This window comes from Astatotilapia calliptera, chromosome 16, assembly GCF_964374335.1.
Source record: "Astatotilapia calliptera chromosome 16, fAstCal68.1, whole genome shotgun sequence".
Classification (NCBI taxonomy): Eukaryota; Metazoa; Chordata; class Actinopteri; order Cichliformes; family Cichlidae; genus Astatotilapia; species Astatotilapia calliptera.
Genome location: NC_137437.1, coordinates 19537341 through 19555514, shown reverse-complemented (window position 1 = coordinate 19555514; position 18174 = coordinate 19537341). Strand labels below are relative to the sequence as shown.

Genomic DNA, 18174 nt, shown 5'->3' with positions numbered 1-18174 from the left:
GCAGTTCAAGAGCTTAATGAAAAGCGAGCCCATTGAAGCTGCAGTCAAACGGCGTGTGGAAGTCAGAGGATCCCCCGTCTTCACGAGTCGGTCACGAGACGAAAAGAATCACGGGTTATGTTTGCGTTCGCCTCGTCCTTTCTTTGCAAACTGACAGCAGGCAAATGGTCACATCGGCAGATAGAGTCGACCGTCGCTGCTGTGTGAACCAAACAAATACGACGATCCTCCACAAAGAGATATCCATCTTGGTTACCATAGGAACAAGACTTATTATAAAGGCATCAGTTTTCCCAAAGCACCTGTGCACAGTATAGGAAGCAGAGCAGCATGATATTGTCAGGCACAACATGACAGCGTCGGTGACAGCTTTCATCAGTGGCTCTGTGCTGTTTCACTCTGTGTCTCCACGAAATAGTGTGGATAATGTACGGGGAACTGAAATCTACATTTACAGCTGTGTTTACACTGTCACCTGTTTGCTTTTGCTTTACAGGGAATTGAGGGGTTACGCGTAATGTAAATATTTGCTATACAAGAGCTCCAGTAATACAAGTGCTCTCTATTTGCCTCATAGGAAAAACAGCCAAAATATTTCTGAGACAACATTTCCTTTCATTATTGATTAATATAGAGACTATGTTTCCTTAGTAATAGCTTATTAACACAAATAACTGTAAAAATGGTGTTGATTAATTTTCCATTGTCTAGTTGTTGGTTAATTGTATGTTTTTGCAGCCTTTAATTGTGATACATGATGGATATCTAAATTCAGCATGCTGCAATACACTTCGAGTCTGGGAAGGCTTTGGCTAGCTAGAAACATAACTTCACAAAGTTAATCCAACAAAACCCCCGCAGATGAGGGTCGCAGATGCCAACAGACTTAATAAACTAATCCGTAAGGCCAGCAATGTTGTGGGGATGGAGCTGGACTCCCTCAAGGTGGTGTCGGAGAGGCGGATGCTGTCCAAGATAAAGACAATGTTGGATAACACCTCCCACCCACTCCATGACATGCTGGTCAGTCACAGGAGCTCGTTCAGTGAGAGACTGAGATTACCGAAAAGCACCACTGAACGACACAGGAAATCATTCCTGCCTGTGGCCATCTCCCTGTACAACGCATCCACTTAACACACTGTTTGCTGCTACAACTACACATGTTTCTTTTCCAACTATTTATCTATGAGTGACTTATGTATGTATGTATGTATGTATATATATGTATATATTGTACTATTCTTAGTTAGTGTATTGTCTGTCTTGTCTTAATGTTGGTTTAAAATGGAGCACTGTAACAAAAAATAATTTCCCCCAGGGATCAATAAAGTATTCTGATTCTGATTCTGATAATGTTGCTCAGTTGTTCCCAAGTAAAGCCAAAGATGAGCTCTGGTATTTCTTCACCATACTCAGTCAAAACCATGCAACTGCTTGGTCATCCTTCTTTGGGAAATCCACTGCTCTGATAGGCAGCAGCAAGAATCTGTAGGCAGGGACAGATATTTTGTTCTGAAAGCTTTGTGGATTGTGTTTGAAGACTTTTACGTGTTTGAGTGGGCTTCGACTGCATGCATGTAAACAGACTTTGAGGGCAGCAAAAGATGGCCTGATTTTCATGAATTTCAAACCCATCTGCTGCTGTCTGATTATTTAATTGGTTTACATGTATTAACAATGACCAGAGCAAGAAAAAGGAAGATTAGCGCACAACTATCTGGATGCAGGAAACACTTGAAATCCTGGAAAACTGGTTTTCCTGGCAGACAGTCATGTACCTGACTCAGATTGATATGAAAACCCCAGATGGAAACTAAGTATACATAGATATTGTAGTTTTACATCATAGAATATTCAATATGATTGTTTTTGTTTACATCAAATCATTATATGGTATCATTTTGAATGCCTTGATATTGATTAAATGGGCTATTCCACAATCCTTTAAGGTATCCCTGATATTTATCTGGTAAAAATACCGTCTTCCTTTTATCAGTATGTGTCTCTTCACATATTAGTATTCTTAGCCATCAGTTACCGGATAATTCCTGCTGTAGCGCTTCTCCCGTGGCTCTCATCCTAAATGACCTGATTAAATTTCAGGATGTGGGGGACAACAACCCCCGCCACCCTCACAAAAACCCCTCTGTGGGATTTCAATTTCATGCCATGAGAAAAAGGCAACCGAGGGTTCAGAGTTCATGTGAGGAAAGCATGAGAATATTTCCTGGCAGAAGACAGTCAGTCAGTGCAACAATGATGCAAGACGCATGAATGCCACCGTTATTTTTGATCTTCTTCCCCCCCCCCCGTCCTCAATCTGTATCACCAGTGGAACATCTGACGCAGGCTTTCATCTTTTCACTGCATGTCTCAGCTTTTAAAAACCACACAAATCTTCCATTTATTTGACTTATTTATTTATTTTTATAGTCAAACTGAGCATATGACCCCCGCCCCCCTCTCCCTTGCCATCCCAAACACAATGCCATCTTTCAGGGGAAAATGGGTCAATCAGCAGTGAAACGAAGACGAGCTAATAATGCCCCACAACTTATTGTGAGTCACATTTTAAGTAAGAGGTTTTGAATGCAAAAAAAAAAAAAAAAAAAAAAAGCGATGAGGGCTGCGTTTCCTTCCTGAATATGTTACTCATAAATGATGTGCAGCAGTGAATCCCCATGCCAGCGACTTGCTCTCATATTAATGCTCCGCATGGAAACCCCCCACTCCTCAACCCAACATCCCCGCTTCTTCCTCCCTCCACCCCTTCCCGAGCAGATATCAGTGGAAGACAGAACTCTGCAGCACGGCAGCCGGATCAGACGCTCCTCACCCACCTCTCTGCGTAGCCATGGCAACCCACACATAGACCGGCATGATTACACGTGCCCTTTCAAACAAGAACTCGTACAGTGTTGAAATTCGATGTATGTGCACAGAAAGAACATCAGCCGGGGATCCAAACTAACACCTCGGAGGGTTCACGTCCTGCCGCTCAAAGGTCGCGACAGTTGTGCCGGCGAGACGATCTCTAACAGCGGAGGGTGGGATGATAAACGAGCAATAATTCCTTTTCGTGGCAGGGAGCCACACGAGGCAGCTGCGTGTGTTTTCTAAGAGTGAATAACAACAGATTAAAGTTGGCTGAAGCAGTACTATCGGGAGAGCGGTGCTTAAGAACAGAAAAAAGAAATGTTTCTATTTTAAGGCTCCCAAAAGAGAACAAATGTAATATGTTAGCAGAACAGGCAAATATCACATGCTCGGATGCTTGTGATTCCCAGTCTCCTTGCGGTATCGGCGCCTCTTTCTAATTGTCTCCCCAGCCAGGTTGCAAACACTTTTCTCTGGTGACATGCAAGATAAAAATCAGAGAGCTGCTATTTATCTGGAAGCTCTCTCCAATGAATCCCCTCATTCACAAAGACTGAGCTTGCTGTAACAGGGGATGGAGAGATTGCCATGGTCACCATCTCCTCATTGACCGCAACAGATGCACACTATACAAGTCCCCCCCCCCGCCAAAAAAAAAAAAAAGCTACTAGAGTAACAACACAGTTAATTTAAAGAGATTTGGCTTGTACTCATGCATGACTCATATCAGGAAGAGGAGAGTGACAGTAATGGGTTTAGAAAACTCATTGACATGGTGTAAAAGGTAGGGGAGAGTTGGATGTGTTGCTCTGTGCATCATAGATGCTGCCCCATTCCCCCGAATGCTCTAACAGCCAATCAAATCCCATTTGTATTCGCATTCAGCCAATGACAGCTCATCAAAAAAACGCTGGTGCCAAATCATCCCCTGTGCGCAAATCATTCAACCACTACCTCTGTCAGTTCTCCCCCCTAAAGCGCCGGGAGGCTGGGGGAAGCAGACCGTGTCCCCACCGCAGCTCCGAATTTAACAGGATTTAGCACAGTGCTCCCAGACTAGACCGTCTTCCTCTCTCTTAGCACTGCCTCCCTTTACGCTCCACGTGTCATGTTTATAAATACAGAACATGAAACGTGCGTTATGCGCGCAGATAATACGCATGTTGAATTTCAGTGGTGTCGACCCGTCCCGCTGTGCAGACACAAAAGATTTCAGAGACTCCCTTTGCATAAATACATTGAGCTTGGAGTGGAAATCTAGGCTGATTGCTTTCTATCCCAGTTAGTATTTCTGCACAACAACCATCAGAGAAAATATGCTGATGTATTTAAAGTCATCGATAAAACAACAAGCAGAAGGTTTTCAGTAATGCAGTTTAGACACAAATGAGCTATAATATAAAACAGGTAAATATGAATACACCTGTTATTCCCGGCTATAGTGCTGCAGTCAACTGCGACTAACAGTTATTTCCATTACTGACAGATGAGCTACTTCTGTGCAATCGGTCAAACAGTGACAATTATTGATTAGTTTCCCAAACTAGAGAATAACTCATCATTAAATTGTCTTTACCTTTGACCCATTTTTTTTTTACCAAATTCACAAACTAAGAGGCTAGAGCTACTGCAGGTCTGGCATATGTGCTTAAAATGTGCCTGTAATGATTATTCAAATATTAAAATAGATTCAGATTCGTTCCCTTTTGGTCTGTATGGCTAATCTGTCATCTGAAATTGGCAGCACTGGTATAGGCTTTAGGGCTTCCTCGTATCTGACTCCGCAAGATTAAATTACCATAATTGTTTTAAAGAGATAGAGCAAATGTATATAAGCCATTAGGGTGGAGATTCTTGGTACCAGAAGTTTTATGGTTTCCATTTTTAGTCCTCTTATAGTCCATTTGCACTGACCAAACACACAGCAGGCTTTGGTTGGATGCAGCTGAACAACGCTCTCTGTGTAGAGAGCAAAGCCGTCTTGAAATCAGCTTTTAAAATGTAGCTTTTTATTTGATTTATTTAGCATATTTAAAACTTATCAGCATACATAACAAACGAGCAGCTCGTGGAAAAAGATATTCAACTGATGCACTAAGAAACCCCAAACTGAAACTACCATGACTGTCATTTTTATTAATGGGTAAACATTTAAGAAAACGTATGCGTCACGCCACAGCTTCATAACGTGAGTACAACACCACGACTAATGGACGGCTTTGTGCAATTAATTAGCTGTATTGTACACTAATGACAGTGGATTGAATGTCAGATTTAATAAGTACGCTGATCGGTACGTGCTGCATTTGCCAATCCCATTGCTTCCTTTTTATTAAGATCAATGTTCAGAATGGAGCTATTTATGCACCCCTGGTACTCGACTCTCCATATGCATCTGGGCGTCGCTCCACAGGTGTGTACTTGTCCTCACTGCCGGTCAGTCAGTCACTGAACAACCATACATAAGCTGTTTAAGACTGAGCTGAAAGAAGCCCTTTATCGTGCTTCTGCTCATTAAGTCAGGACCTCATTGCCATTCAGCGGACAACAAGGCACACTAGAGCTCCTCTAATTGCTTCTCATCACAATGAATGGGTGACAGCATATGGGGAGAAAAGTGGAGAGTGGCCGGATGATGCTAAGCCCTCTGGACTGGTGTGAGAGTAGGCTTGTTCTAATGAAGGTTCTCTCTTTTGTGACACAGCCCTCTTTTAGCCCGGGTGGCCCCTGCTTCCCCGGTTTCCTCTGAACACTTTCAGTTAAGAGGATGAGAGAGAGAGAGAAATCACATCCAGCAACAGAAAATAGGTTAAATATAGATGTCTGCGTTCATAGTTAGCATAAAAAAATCTACTCAGTGAAACATTCTTGATTAATTTTTTATCATTTCACACTAAAAGGATGCCTAAAAAGGAGTGGAGATGGATCCAGCATCCTTATTTAGTTATGTAAACTTTAAATATGTCAGACTGACAGGCTCTCAGACAGCGTCGTGATAATCAGGCAGCAGCATCTTCTGCAGGATACCGGTAATGGCTACAGAGCCTTGCCACTCTTCTTCTGTTGTGCTACATCTTCTTCTTTGCTCCTCCCCTAAAAACACATGTACACATGCATACACTTGCAAACACAAGCACAAATCATGAGACAAGCTAGTGCAACCACAAATGACCGCAAAACAAGGCTCTCACACTGTGCTGAAACAAGGGCACATAAATCAGGTAATTTAATTTTATTATTCCTATTTATTGATTCATTTTTATCCCCCTGTGGCTTCATGTGGGGAAATGAGTTTCACTGGGGGAGGGAGGGAGTAGGCTTCCACCCTAAGACAATGGTAGGAGAAGCGCCGAACACCAGTGGGGTGTTCATTAACATGTTTACTTTCATCCACTGATTTGTAATCTAAACTGATGGCTCAAACTCTGATGCATCAACACCCCCGAGATTCACCGACAACACGCCGTGTTTTGCACCACGTTCTCATTTTCTGCTATTGTACAAAAGCTCGGGGCTTTGAAAAGTCGAAAAGAAGGGCGATAGAGTGAGTATGAAGTAAAAAAAGTAACATAAATCAGCTCAAAACCTCAAGAGGACGCAGTGTTGGGCAACAATAGCAATAAACTTAATTTTTATAGCATTTTTCCAAACCAGAATGACAAGGTCCTTAAATTAAATCTGCAAAAATGCCAGCATTAAACCATTTCAAAATATATAAAGAGAGGAAAAGAAAAGAGAATTATAAGGCTATGGTTATAATGTTATACAGCTTGTCAATGCAGGTGGGTTTTTGAAAGTTGTTTAAAACAGGGAACTGATTAAGCTGATCTAAAGGTAAGAAGAAGTTTATTCCATGGCAAGGTTGACATCTGCTTTACGCCTTGAGTGTGAAATCTGTAACAGCAACTGATTCCCTGATCTGTGGATCTCGGTGCAATGTTGGATAAGGTGTTCAGTTACATTATCATAGAATTGGTTTGACCTTGACAGTAAATCTACATTCACTGGCTACTTTATTAGGTACACTTGTCCAACTGCTCAGTCAAGCAAATATCTAGTCAGCCAATCACATGGCTGCAGTTCAATGCATTTGGGTATGTAAACATGGTGAAGGCGGCTTACTGAAGTTCAAACCGAGCATCAGAATGGAGATGAAAGGCGAACGTGAATGTGGCATGGTTAACGGTGCCAGACAGGCTGGTCTGAGTTTTTCAGAAACTGCTGATCTGCTGGGATTCTCCCACACAACCATCTGGCTGTGTGGGAGTGGTCCAAAAAAACAGAAACTATCCAGTGAGCAGCAGTTCTCTAGGTGGAAATGCCTTATTGATGTCAGAGGTCAAGGGGAAAATGCCAAGACTGCTTTGAGCTGATAGGAAGGCAACAGTAACTCAAATAACCAAGTGTTACAACCAAGGTATGCAGAAGAGCACACCGATCTGGTACAGCAGCAGAAGACCACACGAGATGCTACTCATTTCAGCAAAGAACAGAAAACTGAGTCTATAATGCAAAATTGGACAGGTGTCATGGTCCTGGGTCGTGTGACCCAGTGTGTTATGCTTAACCTATTTTGATGTTTATTGTTTGCTTAGGTTCTTTAAGGTAGTCCAGCCCTTTTTGTAATTATGTCACCCTTGCATTACGTCTCCCTTGCCCTTCGTGTGTTTATGTCTGTGTGTCTTGTACTGTCAAGTTCATGCTGTCAGTTATGTCACCTCCCCCTGTACTACGTCTCCCCGGTTCATGTCTCATGTTTCCTGTTTTACTTTGAAGGCCTGCATTCACTGTCTGTGTATTCAGCTCACTCCTCCTGTCCTGTCGTTAAGTTCATGTGTGTCAGCTGCGTTCCCATGTGTGGCCACTTCCCCTGATCATCCCTCATGTGTATTTAGTCTCTGTGTTTCTTACAGTCTGTGTCGCGTCGTCTGTGTTATCTCCCCTACCCCTTGTCATAGTTCCCCAGCCTTAACTAGTCCTAGTTTGTACTTTGTTTAGCCATAGTTTTCCCAGTCTATGTTCAGGTTTTCCCTCAGTTGCTTTGCTGCCTTGTTCCTTAAGTTTTCGGCCCTAAATAAAGGCTCGCCTTCTGTTAAGTCCGGTTTTTGTGTCCTCACCTCTGTTTGCTCTTGGGTCCTCCACTCACTCCACACGGTCTGCCCCGGTGGCCCGTGACAACAATAGAAGAAAAGAAAAACTTACATTTCTGCTGTGACCTTCAAGTGGAAGGATCAGAATTTGTAGTAATGGATCTATCCAGATCACAAAGACCAAATCACCCTAAACTGGTTTCTTGAATATGAAAGCATCCAAGTAAACCCATCTGGGATGTAGTGGAACAAGAGATTCTCATCATGGATGTGTAGCCAAAAACACTGCAGCGATTATGTGATGCTATCATGTCAATATGGGCCAGAATCTGTTAAGGATGTAATGTGTAAAAATACCAAGACTGAACTAGACTTCTAGCATGCCTATTGAAATTGCTCAGATAACGCACAGCTTACTGGCAAATTAGCAAATAACACCAACATAGTGTAGTAACTGTTCCAATACTCACAGATTAAGTGAATACTTTGAAGCTGAGGTGACTGAGTGGAATTCAGGTGATCGTAATATAAGAAGTATTCATCCACTGGGGAATAAGAACAACATGTCTATTCAGCAGTTTTGCGTGATGCTTAGCTTGAATAAGAAGCACGCCGTGGTTTAATCTAAACCTGTATGTACTGTTGATGTTATTAGTTATTAGGAAAGAAAAAGTATTGCAGTAAAAACCGCATATGGAAAGCGAATTAAAATGCATAGCGATTAAGAGGTTTGTATTTAATTAATTCAGGATTTGCCTCAGCAGGTAGACTTTTAACAGGGGCTGTGGCTGTAATGGACAAAGTGAAGTGAAGGCAGGAGAGGACAGACTGCAGTCCTCAGTGGCTCATTATAGTGAGAGAGGAAGACCAGCAGTAGGAGTGCAATATGATAGAAAGAGAGAGAGAGATGGTATGTGTCTGAATTTCTAATGTTTTGCTAAATCAGAATCAGATTAGATGTATTCCATATAAGGTTGTACCTGATGCTATTCTAGCAGAAAGGTTTGGCCCGATGGATTTGAACTCCTTCATTCATTCACAGGAATGAACATAACTCTCCTCCACTCTGCCTTCATCATCCCTTCCCCCACATGCCAACTGCTAAATGCATGCTGCAATAACACTCTTCACGGACAAAATCTGCAGAGCTTCCACCAGCCATCAGCAAACATAAGCATCAAAACATCAGTACACACGGTGTCGGCGTATGTTAGCCCGAGGAACGCAAGGCCAGACGGCAGTCTGTTCTCCTGCCCCACTGAATCTAAACCAAAACGACTTTATCTTCAATCTTCTGCTTTTTTTGGAATTAAACAAAAACGATGGACTAGATTTTAGTCATGTTTCAGGAGGCCAGTCTACCGCTGTCCAGGTTTTTGCAGCCAGACTTTATCAGCATCAACTCAAGTGTTCACAGCCAGAGTGCTAACTAGGCCACAGCATGGTATGCGACCCATGAGAAGGCTCTGTGGCCCCTTTTTGTTTCTCAACCATCTGATACTCTGCCCGCTGAGGTGGAAACTTACCCCTCTCAAACAGAGGAACGGGAACTGAAGCCTTCAGTATCAGTAACAGGGTGAGGTTAGACATTTTATGTTTTCTTAAAGAGACGCCCCCCCCAAAAAAATTCCTGCCTTGAATCACTTTGACAATAAAATCATCTGAGATGAGTTGCCTCTTCCTGAACAATGCTGCATGTTCCTGTTGTGAAATAAAAGACTGGATAATTGCTTGACAGATGTGTTTTGTAGACCATGCAGCTATCTCACTTCACTGCTGCGGGGAAGAGATTAACATCAGCACAGTGTGTACAAAGTTGACATATGTCTTCTGTATCTCAGGGATAGTTGGGTTGCGACTTGGTGAAACAAATTGTAATTACTGCTGAAAGAAAGCAACTCGCTTCAGGCAACTAAATGTGCTTTAAAATTGCTTTACCTCAACTCCAGTAAAAACTCCTTTCTAAGGTTTTAAAGGTCTCCCTCATGCTGCTAAATCTGGTTCTGACTCATTGGGCCGTGGACTTGGAGCCTTTGGTGTCCTGTGAGGACGTGGGCAGCTGGTGCTTTGAGTCCTGTGGAGTGTGGAATGGGGACTCCGTGAACTGGGCTCGTTCAAGTGGATGCTTGACCTGATTGGGATGTGGGGAGTTTGGAGGCCGGATGAAGTGAGCTTTCGGTTCTTTGTCACAATTCTCGAGTAATTCGTGAACCAATTTTGCTGTGGGGTGGAGTAAACTGTCCTGCTGTGGGAGACTGCTGCCATCAGGGAGTGCCACTGGTAAGAGGAGCTGCATAAGAACCATTAGAAATGCGATAGATGTCAAAATAATACCCATGTGAACCCCAATCACCCAAGATTTCCCAGTTAAACATTGCAATGTAATGAGATAAATAATATTATTAAATTCCAATGATTTTAATGTTGTGACTGATCAGTGTATACACTGCTTGGCAATAATAAAGTAACCTTTTGTTTTTAGAAGCTCAACATACTCACTGAACTATATGTACATAGTAAATAAATAGATGTGTGTGTATGTATATGTGTCTATACATATCTATATATATTTTATTTTATTTTATTTTATAATAGATCTTTCCACCCTGAATGCAAGCCAGTGACTGAGATAAATATCTTCTCTGTTGATACCTCTGGGCAAAAAACAACATTCAGGCCACAGAGCTTTTTATCTCAAGTACTGACTTGTGACAAAGGATATAATGTGTGTTAAATTGAGCATGAATAAAGCTTTCTGTTAGCGAGAGCCTTTTGTTACCCTCCCCTGATTCGCAGCCTCAGCTTGTTTCAGGCCAGCTTGGCGAGAAAACGTTGAAAACTCACCATCACAACCGCTCAGCTACATAATGAAGGACATTTTAGGGCCTTGCAAAAAGGGTCACTTACATATATTTCTTGTAGTGCACAGTATTTAGTCGTTTAATGTTCTTTTTCACCACCGAAGATCCAAAGTGTCAGCGTGTGTACTCCTTGGCGGTTAGAGTAGTGTTAAACACAGCTTTGGGACACTGAAACGTCATAAAAAATGTATTAAACTCTGAGGTTGAGATCACCTTTGTAAGCGGAGTTTCCCATTGCAGGTTTTCCACAGATTGCAAGCCCTGAAGCGGACTAAAAAAAAAAATCCCTTCCACTCCTGCTCTAGACTCATATCAAATTTAAGCATCACCGGCTGGATGATATTGCAGTTGACAAACTAGCGTGAGAAAAACTAGTACAAAAAAAAAAAGTAGACATAAACAAGTGTGCAATTAAACAGGATTTCACTGGGAGAACCTAGTGAGCGTTAAGTATTAGAAGAACATATGACACCTCTAGAAAGATTAAGAGTCATGCACTGCCTAAGGAACTGCATTTACCCACACTGCCTTGGGAAACAGCCAAAAGGACACAGCCACCCTGCAATGCACACGCACTAACTGTCAGTAAAGCTCAGCAACTTCACTGCCGGGGTCAATTCATACACATTAAACAGGTCCTGTGTGGCTGCTGCTGTATCTGTTTCCCTCCATCACTACTTTTCACTATCTACTCATCTCGCTCCACTGTTTTGGGAGGAAACGCTTCTGGTCGCAGAATGTAGCTCGTTGTTCTACTCTATCCTCAGACAAATACCAGTATTTTCTCTTTCTCCTCTACACAATGAACATATGTTTTTACTTTTTTCTTTTTTTTTTGCATTTTAAGCATTGTGACCAGATAGTAGAAGGCACTTAGCAATTAGTGTCTAATTTTAGCACATCCGCCTTCGCATACTGTGTCCAAATTTAGAGCCATGTGATGAGAACGTTAATCCTCTAAATCCTAAAGTCAAGAATGGAATTCGAATGGGAGCTCAAACAAGACAAATAAGACATATTCTTGTCTCTCTCGTCTGTACCTATCTGCTTTCATTAAATTATCTAAGATAACACCAGTGTTTGGAAAGCTTTAAGAACAGGGATGCTTTGCTCTGCTTCTCTCTCTTGGTCTCGTTCAGTCGTGCAACATCATAGCATGGGCATGAACTCTCCATGAGTGAGCTGTAGAATCGTGCATCCTTTCCTTGTCATCCAAGGGCGGCATAAAATATTTCCAAGGACCACCTCTGGCCCGTGAGCTGCGTTTTGAGAACCCTGGCAGCAGAAGAATAATTGTGGTGTAGTAATAGCGACAGCTGTAGAGCAGATTTGAAACACTTTGGGAGATTAGGAAAGAGTGAGCAGAAATTGAATAACCCACAATAAACTGGAGGAACCCTGACATTACTAAGATCCATCCAGTTTCATTCAACATGCAGTTACCATGCCAACCTGTTACCAGACTGCAGCTGGAATCGGGGAAATGCTTCTTGGCCACGGTGCGATAATGAAAAGTCCTGTTCAACAACAAGAAAAACGATAATGACTCACCGAGATGTCGAAAAGCTCCTCTGTGTCATCCAGCATACGGACCCTGACGGTGACGTGTCGTCCGGGGGGCATGGCCGGAGGTCTGTGCCCGGGATCTAACGTACTGATGCCAAGGGTCTCCGGAGCTCCGAGGCGCTGCCCTGCGCCAGAGGAGATTGTGTCTGGGTCTGGCTCTGCCATGGTGTGCTGCACTGCTCACTGCTCAGCCTGCATCAAGGGCAAGACAGAAGTCAAGCACAGGAAAACATATTCAACCTAAAGGGTAAAAATCTGAAACTCCCGTCTCACAGCGTCAGCGATGTATGTGCAGTACAGCCCAATGTCTGCATCGGCTCCCAGAGGACGGGCTGCACGACCTTTCATGTCACACAAAACACAGTAATTGCAAATGCAGTATTTGCACTCGCTGCTAATGGCTGATAATTGTTGCCAGTGGGAGACCCAATTAATCTAAAAAAAGAGTGAGGCAAGTTCTTGATTTCAAAGCACAAATCAGGCAGCCCTAATTTGATTTAACAAATGAATCATGAGGCTAGAGTGTAAAAATCAAAGAGCCGGTAGAATGACAGTTGATTTAAATAAACCCAGAGTAATAGGAATTAACCGAAAACACTCCAGATGATGAAATAACTATATTGGATCGGTTATCAATAAACTGCAGGTTTAAAGTAGAGATAACAGATAACGTACATCGATTTCTTTCCACTTACCCAATTCAGCTGTCATTGGGCAAGCAGGGAAAGAGATGGGGTACACCTCGGACAAGTCACTAGCCAATCAGAGCTAACACAAAGACAGGCAACTGTTCACTCCCACATCCACCAATTAACATAACACGAATGCCTTTTGGCTGCGGGAAGAAGCCCATGATGGCAAAGGGAAAACATCCAATTCGTGCAACCAGGCTCTTTCCAATCCATAACTAATAGATGAATGGCTTCAACAGGCCACAGAAAGTAACTAACATGACAAATATAAATGATGGGTACCATCGCTACAAAGCATCCAGTGCTGGAGGTTTACATCCAAAACCAGAAAGAGCTGAGGTGCATCTGGAATGTGGGAAAATCTGCAGTATCACTCAGTCAATGACTCTCCCAGATGGCTGAATGTTTTGGACAAAGTCATGGATTCATTTCGGGTTGACACTTGATCAGGCCACTATCCCCCCCCCCCATTCCCCACCCCGCCACCATGTATCTACAGCCAGATCCCCTTAGGCCCTGCTGTCCTGCTTAATTCTCTCTTCATTACACATTCCAGCAGGCTGATGTCATCCCGAGACCTCACCGAGCGGTTCGTCAGAGCACCGAGGCCACTGGGCAGTTGTTCAGCCGCAGCAGAGGTGAACGACTGGTGCCAAGTTTAAGCTGAGAGCTGAATAAGGCATTTCAAAGGAGTGGATAATGTAATCCAGTAGAGTGTGTGGAGAATATAGCCCGAGGACAGTGGACACTGTAAATTCTGTGCGATGATGGTGTAGGGATCGATGGCTAGTAGGTCTGCTGACTGTAATTTTATTTTTTTAATTGATGATTGCTGACTGATTGAAAAATCAGTCGGCTGGGTGATAGAAAACTGTGACAAGCGACCAAAGATAAACAGATATTATTTACCAGAAAGAGAAAGGAAACAAGAAAACAGGAAAAAGGCAGTTTTACTTGAGGAATGACTGATTGAATAGGAAACCAATTTTCTGTCAAGTGATTGTTAAGGCTGTCAAGGCCATTCTGTCCAGATGTATTGTGGTAAAAGGCTAAAAAAGTAAAGGACACTTTGTAATGCAATTAATCAGGAAAGTTCATCTTTGAGTTCTCTGTTATAAGACTTTGGGGACCATGTTGTATCATTTTCACCTGCCTGTACACTGTCATCACAGCGCAGTGGGTGAGAGATGTTGCTGTATTCCAGTTAAAGTGCACGCTCCCTTGGGCTGATCAAAAACAGACCTAAAAGCTGCCACCGGGGCAGTCTGAATGGAAACGAGCATATTTTCCCCTAATCAAGCCCAGTTCTTTTTGACACTTGATCCGAGTGGCTGTCACCGCTCGGTGGCCCTGGCTCTTGATTATTGGCAAGCGTATTATGTCAACTCTGTAAATTCATGGCTTGCATGACCTGCACATGCACGCCACGTAACCGGACACTCTTCAAACAAGGCACCAGTGAAACAGAGGGCAGTGAAAGAGTAGACTCTGATTATTTCAGTCAGCACGTACCCTCCCCTGCACCAAGCATCATGAATCAACCAGTCATGACTCCGGGTCTGTGCGCCTCTCTGAATAGGTAACACAGGACCAAACAAACACAAAAACAGGCAGTAGTACAGATGGCCTTGTTCCCAGGGCTAGAAAGTGACACAAAGCGTACTCGTCCAGCATACAATGCCAAAAGGGACATTTGCAGACCCCTGAGTGTTTCTCAGGGTAAACCTCCCTGCCTTTGAACTTGTTTGCTTGAAATTCCACACAAGCCTGTAATGTTTAGCTGTGACTGCTGGCTTATTGAGAGTCCAGCGTTGTAACAGTGGCTCCTCTGTGCGCAGAGGCACGCAGGGGCCCCTAGATGAAGTCCACAACTGCACAGCTGGAATCCTTTAATGACAGCTGAATGGCCAGAGGCTGTCTACCTGAGAGAAGCTGCATAACAAAAAAACAGAGCTCAATTTCTTCTGTGTTTCGCAATCGACACTGATACATGGGTGTGGCTGGCATTGCCTGAAAGGCTTTAAGTTCCTACTGTACTGCTGGCAATGTGACATGTCCATTAAGTGAAAGGAATGACAACCAACAGGATACGTGTAACTAAGGGATATGCAAAAGAGTCTCAATAACTCGAATGCTACAGTCACTGTAGACTCAGCTCATGGAGTCTGAAGTGTGGTCACACCATAAATATAATGTAGGTTAATAGAGCAGGCTGCTGTAATCCTCGGGACATTATCAGCCAGTACAGTACATGTGACATTAACGCATTGCTCGGACCCACCTGGACAGCCTCTGGAAACTGCTAAATGCACACACCCACTGTTTGATCTTTGCAATCTTTTAAATGTCACAGAGCGTGCATGGATCGTCTCAGAGAAACGGAACCCCCAACGACTGCGGCGTCTGCACATACTGCTAAGGTATATCTGTGCAATGCAAGCCACACTGCAGGGACAGAAAGGACAGTCCCTAGCAACATAGAAGGATTTTTCACACGGAGTGATAGTTATTCCCCACCTTCGAAATCCAGCATCACGAAACAACACGGGAAAGATACTCCCAAGACTTAACCCTAATCTCCTCAAACAAGTTGAATCACTTCCCTTAAAGAGCACAGTGAGAGAGAGGACTCGGGCTGCACGATTCTTACCCCCGTGTCTCGAAATGCGGGCTTGTCCACACGAAAGTATTTCCCTTCTGAAGGGGAAGACTACATCCACGTCCGGAAAAATTGGGGGAAAATGAATCCCAGATGAGTTTTAGACACAGCTCGCAGCGATCAGGAGGCTTCCTGCGGTCGCCATGGCGGACGACTGAGTGAGTGAGCCGGGGAGAGACGGGATTACATTGAACCGAGCGACGGATCCACTCCTGCTGAATTCACTCAGACAATGAAGGAGGTGCAGCAGCACCTCCACCTTCCGAACAGCAGCTGCACACCGAGGAGCAACAGCACCACCCAGCGGCAGCTGCTGTAAAACAAAACAAAACACTGCATTCAAACTTTAGAAGTTAAGATAAGACTTACATTTACCAAGAGAGTGCGAAAACATCCTTAAATGTATTATTTTCTTCACAGTCGGTGATACGGGTAACCCACTGGCGTTGTACCACTATAGCTATAGCTACACTATGGTTACAATATGGTTATAGTGGCGCTATAGTGTAACTATTGCTTAAGTAACAAAAGTTGTACTATAGTGACATTATAGATAGTTACATCATGTAGTTACATTATTTTTATATAAAATAGTTGCACTATAGTTACACTGCAGTGGTCCTATAGTTACAGTAGTTACACTATAGTGGCGCAAACCACTTTGGTAAACCAAGGTCACGTTTGTGGAAACGTTAGAGGACCAGCAGGGAAGCTTTAGGGAGCAATCCCGGAAGTTACCTCGAAAGTTACTGCTTAATGGGTATGTGCTGTATTATATTTCCACTTTAAAGTTGTTGTGATTTCAAACTCACTGTTTTCTTCCTTATGTGTGTTATACAGTTGTTTATGTATTTGCCTCAGGCACCAGGAAAATTGAAAGGGTAAACAATCACAAGAATTTAAAAAAGAAGAAGAAAAAAGCAGTACTAAGCAATGTCAGCATGTATTGAAACAGGTACTCTTTTGTTAAATAAAAAGTGGAAGTGGTAATGTCCTACCCTCTGTTTCCTCCCGGTTGTGTGTACTGTGTGTGGTCTGCTCACTTACTATCTTATTTTTGGAAATAGAGAGTCACTGATCTAAGGACAGAGGTTGGTCGTGCAACAGCATCCATGCAACAGCATCCTCTAGAGTTTGCCAGAGACTCTTAGCTCAAGGACATTTCTGTAAGGCAATGTTCTCTTTTATCAAACTACTGTATTCTGCATCACCTATGTAAAAACCAAAACCCTGCAGTTTACCTGAGGTCCAGATAAGTTTGCCATAAAGTGAAATGCAGACGAAATACAAAAGGCCATAATCATGGACACATGTTTGGAAAACCCCCCCATTAATCCTTCAGTGAATGCATAACAGTGTGTGTAAGGATGTAAACTGAAAATGAGTCAAAGGTGTAGTTGTGTCACCATCAAAAACAAAGAAAAAGATGCTAAGATATTAACTTGGCATCATGCTGATTTCCTTGTGTCCAAGTTCAGATTTTATTCAGTTTCTGTGATATCCAAGCAGAGATCTGCAATGCTAATGCATTTCTGAACTCTTCTACTACTTTGTTAAACTCATGGCATGTATTCAGAACAAATGTTATTTAAACCAGACAATATCAAAAAAGGCATTAGGCAGGTCTTTGGACAAACAGCCTCTGAGAGATGTCCAGTCCAGCGATCGCCAAGTGGTGTATTGCCTGGGATTGTTTAATTGTAGGGGTTTTTGCTTTAATACTGTGGTGTCTTTACACTGCAATACTGTAACATGCTTTAAAGTGTGAATCTGCACTATAAAATCAAATCTAATCATGAGAGCAACTGACAAAAAAACTGATGATCAAGCCCACAATTTTTCAGGCAGAACAAAAACATCAGTTTTTGTGTCATAGCAATATAAGTGATGCCAGGTCTCTCTTGGAAATGAGATTTTTAATCTCAATGAGATTTTTTTTACCTGGATAAATAAAGGAATAATAAGCAGTGGTCTCATCTTTGTCATCCCTATAAAAACTGCTTGGCCTAACTACTGTAGTAAATGCTAGTGCACCCAGTAGTATCACTGATAAATTACTTGGCCAGTGGTCCCTGAAAGTGTCCAGCGATGATACTAACAAGCCAACTACCACTGACTTTGTGACTCTAATAATGACGGACAAGTCAGATTAAGAGAAACCTCTGGTTTAATCAGTCGGTTTATGAACAGTCGATTGCTCACATTATGTAATCATTGCCAACTGTTCACTGCCTTGTATGCCCTCCTTCCCTCTCTTTTTATGCAGAGTGGCCTGGGGCTTTGGCTTGGGCCCGGGCCTCCACATCGCCCACGCCTCTGTGTATGCTATTGGGTCCAGGGACAGAGATAAAAGGCAAGGACTGCGGTGAACGACCAAAACAGTTTTTTCTTCTCCTTGCCTCTTTTTCATGTCTGCTGCTCGCCCA

General features: G+C 42.9%; 1 protein-coding gene across 3 annotated transcripts in view; it reads right to left on the bottom strand.

Moving 5' to 3' along the window:
* LOC113007666 (FERM, ARHGEF and pleckstrin domain-containing protein 1) overlaps positions 1-16019 on the bottom strand; it is a 59999-nt gene extending 43980 nt beyond the window's left edge. For all 3 annotated transcript variants that reach the window (XM_026144457.2, XM_026144458.2, XM_026144459.2), the window contains exons 1-2: positions 15740-16019; positions 12383-12589 (exon numbers count right to left, since the gene is read on the bottom strand). In XM_026144457.2, coding sequence (XP_026000242.1) covers positions 12383-12562 — 180 coding nt within the window. In that variant the 5' untranslated portion in view covers positions 12563-12589; positions 15740-16019. The remainder of the gene's footprint in view (positions 1-12382; positions 12590-15739) is intronic.
* Between the last annotated feature and the right edge of the window lie 2155 nt (positions 16020-18174).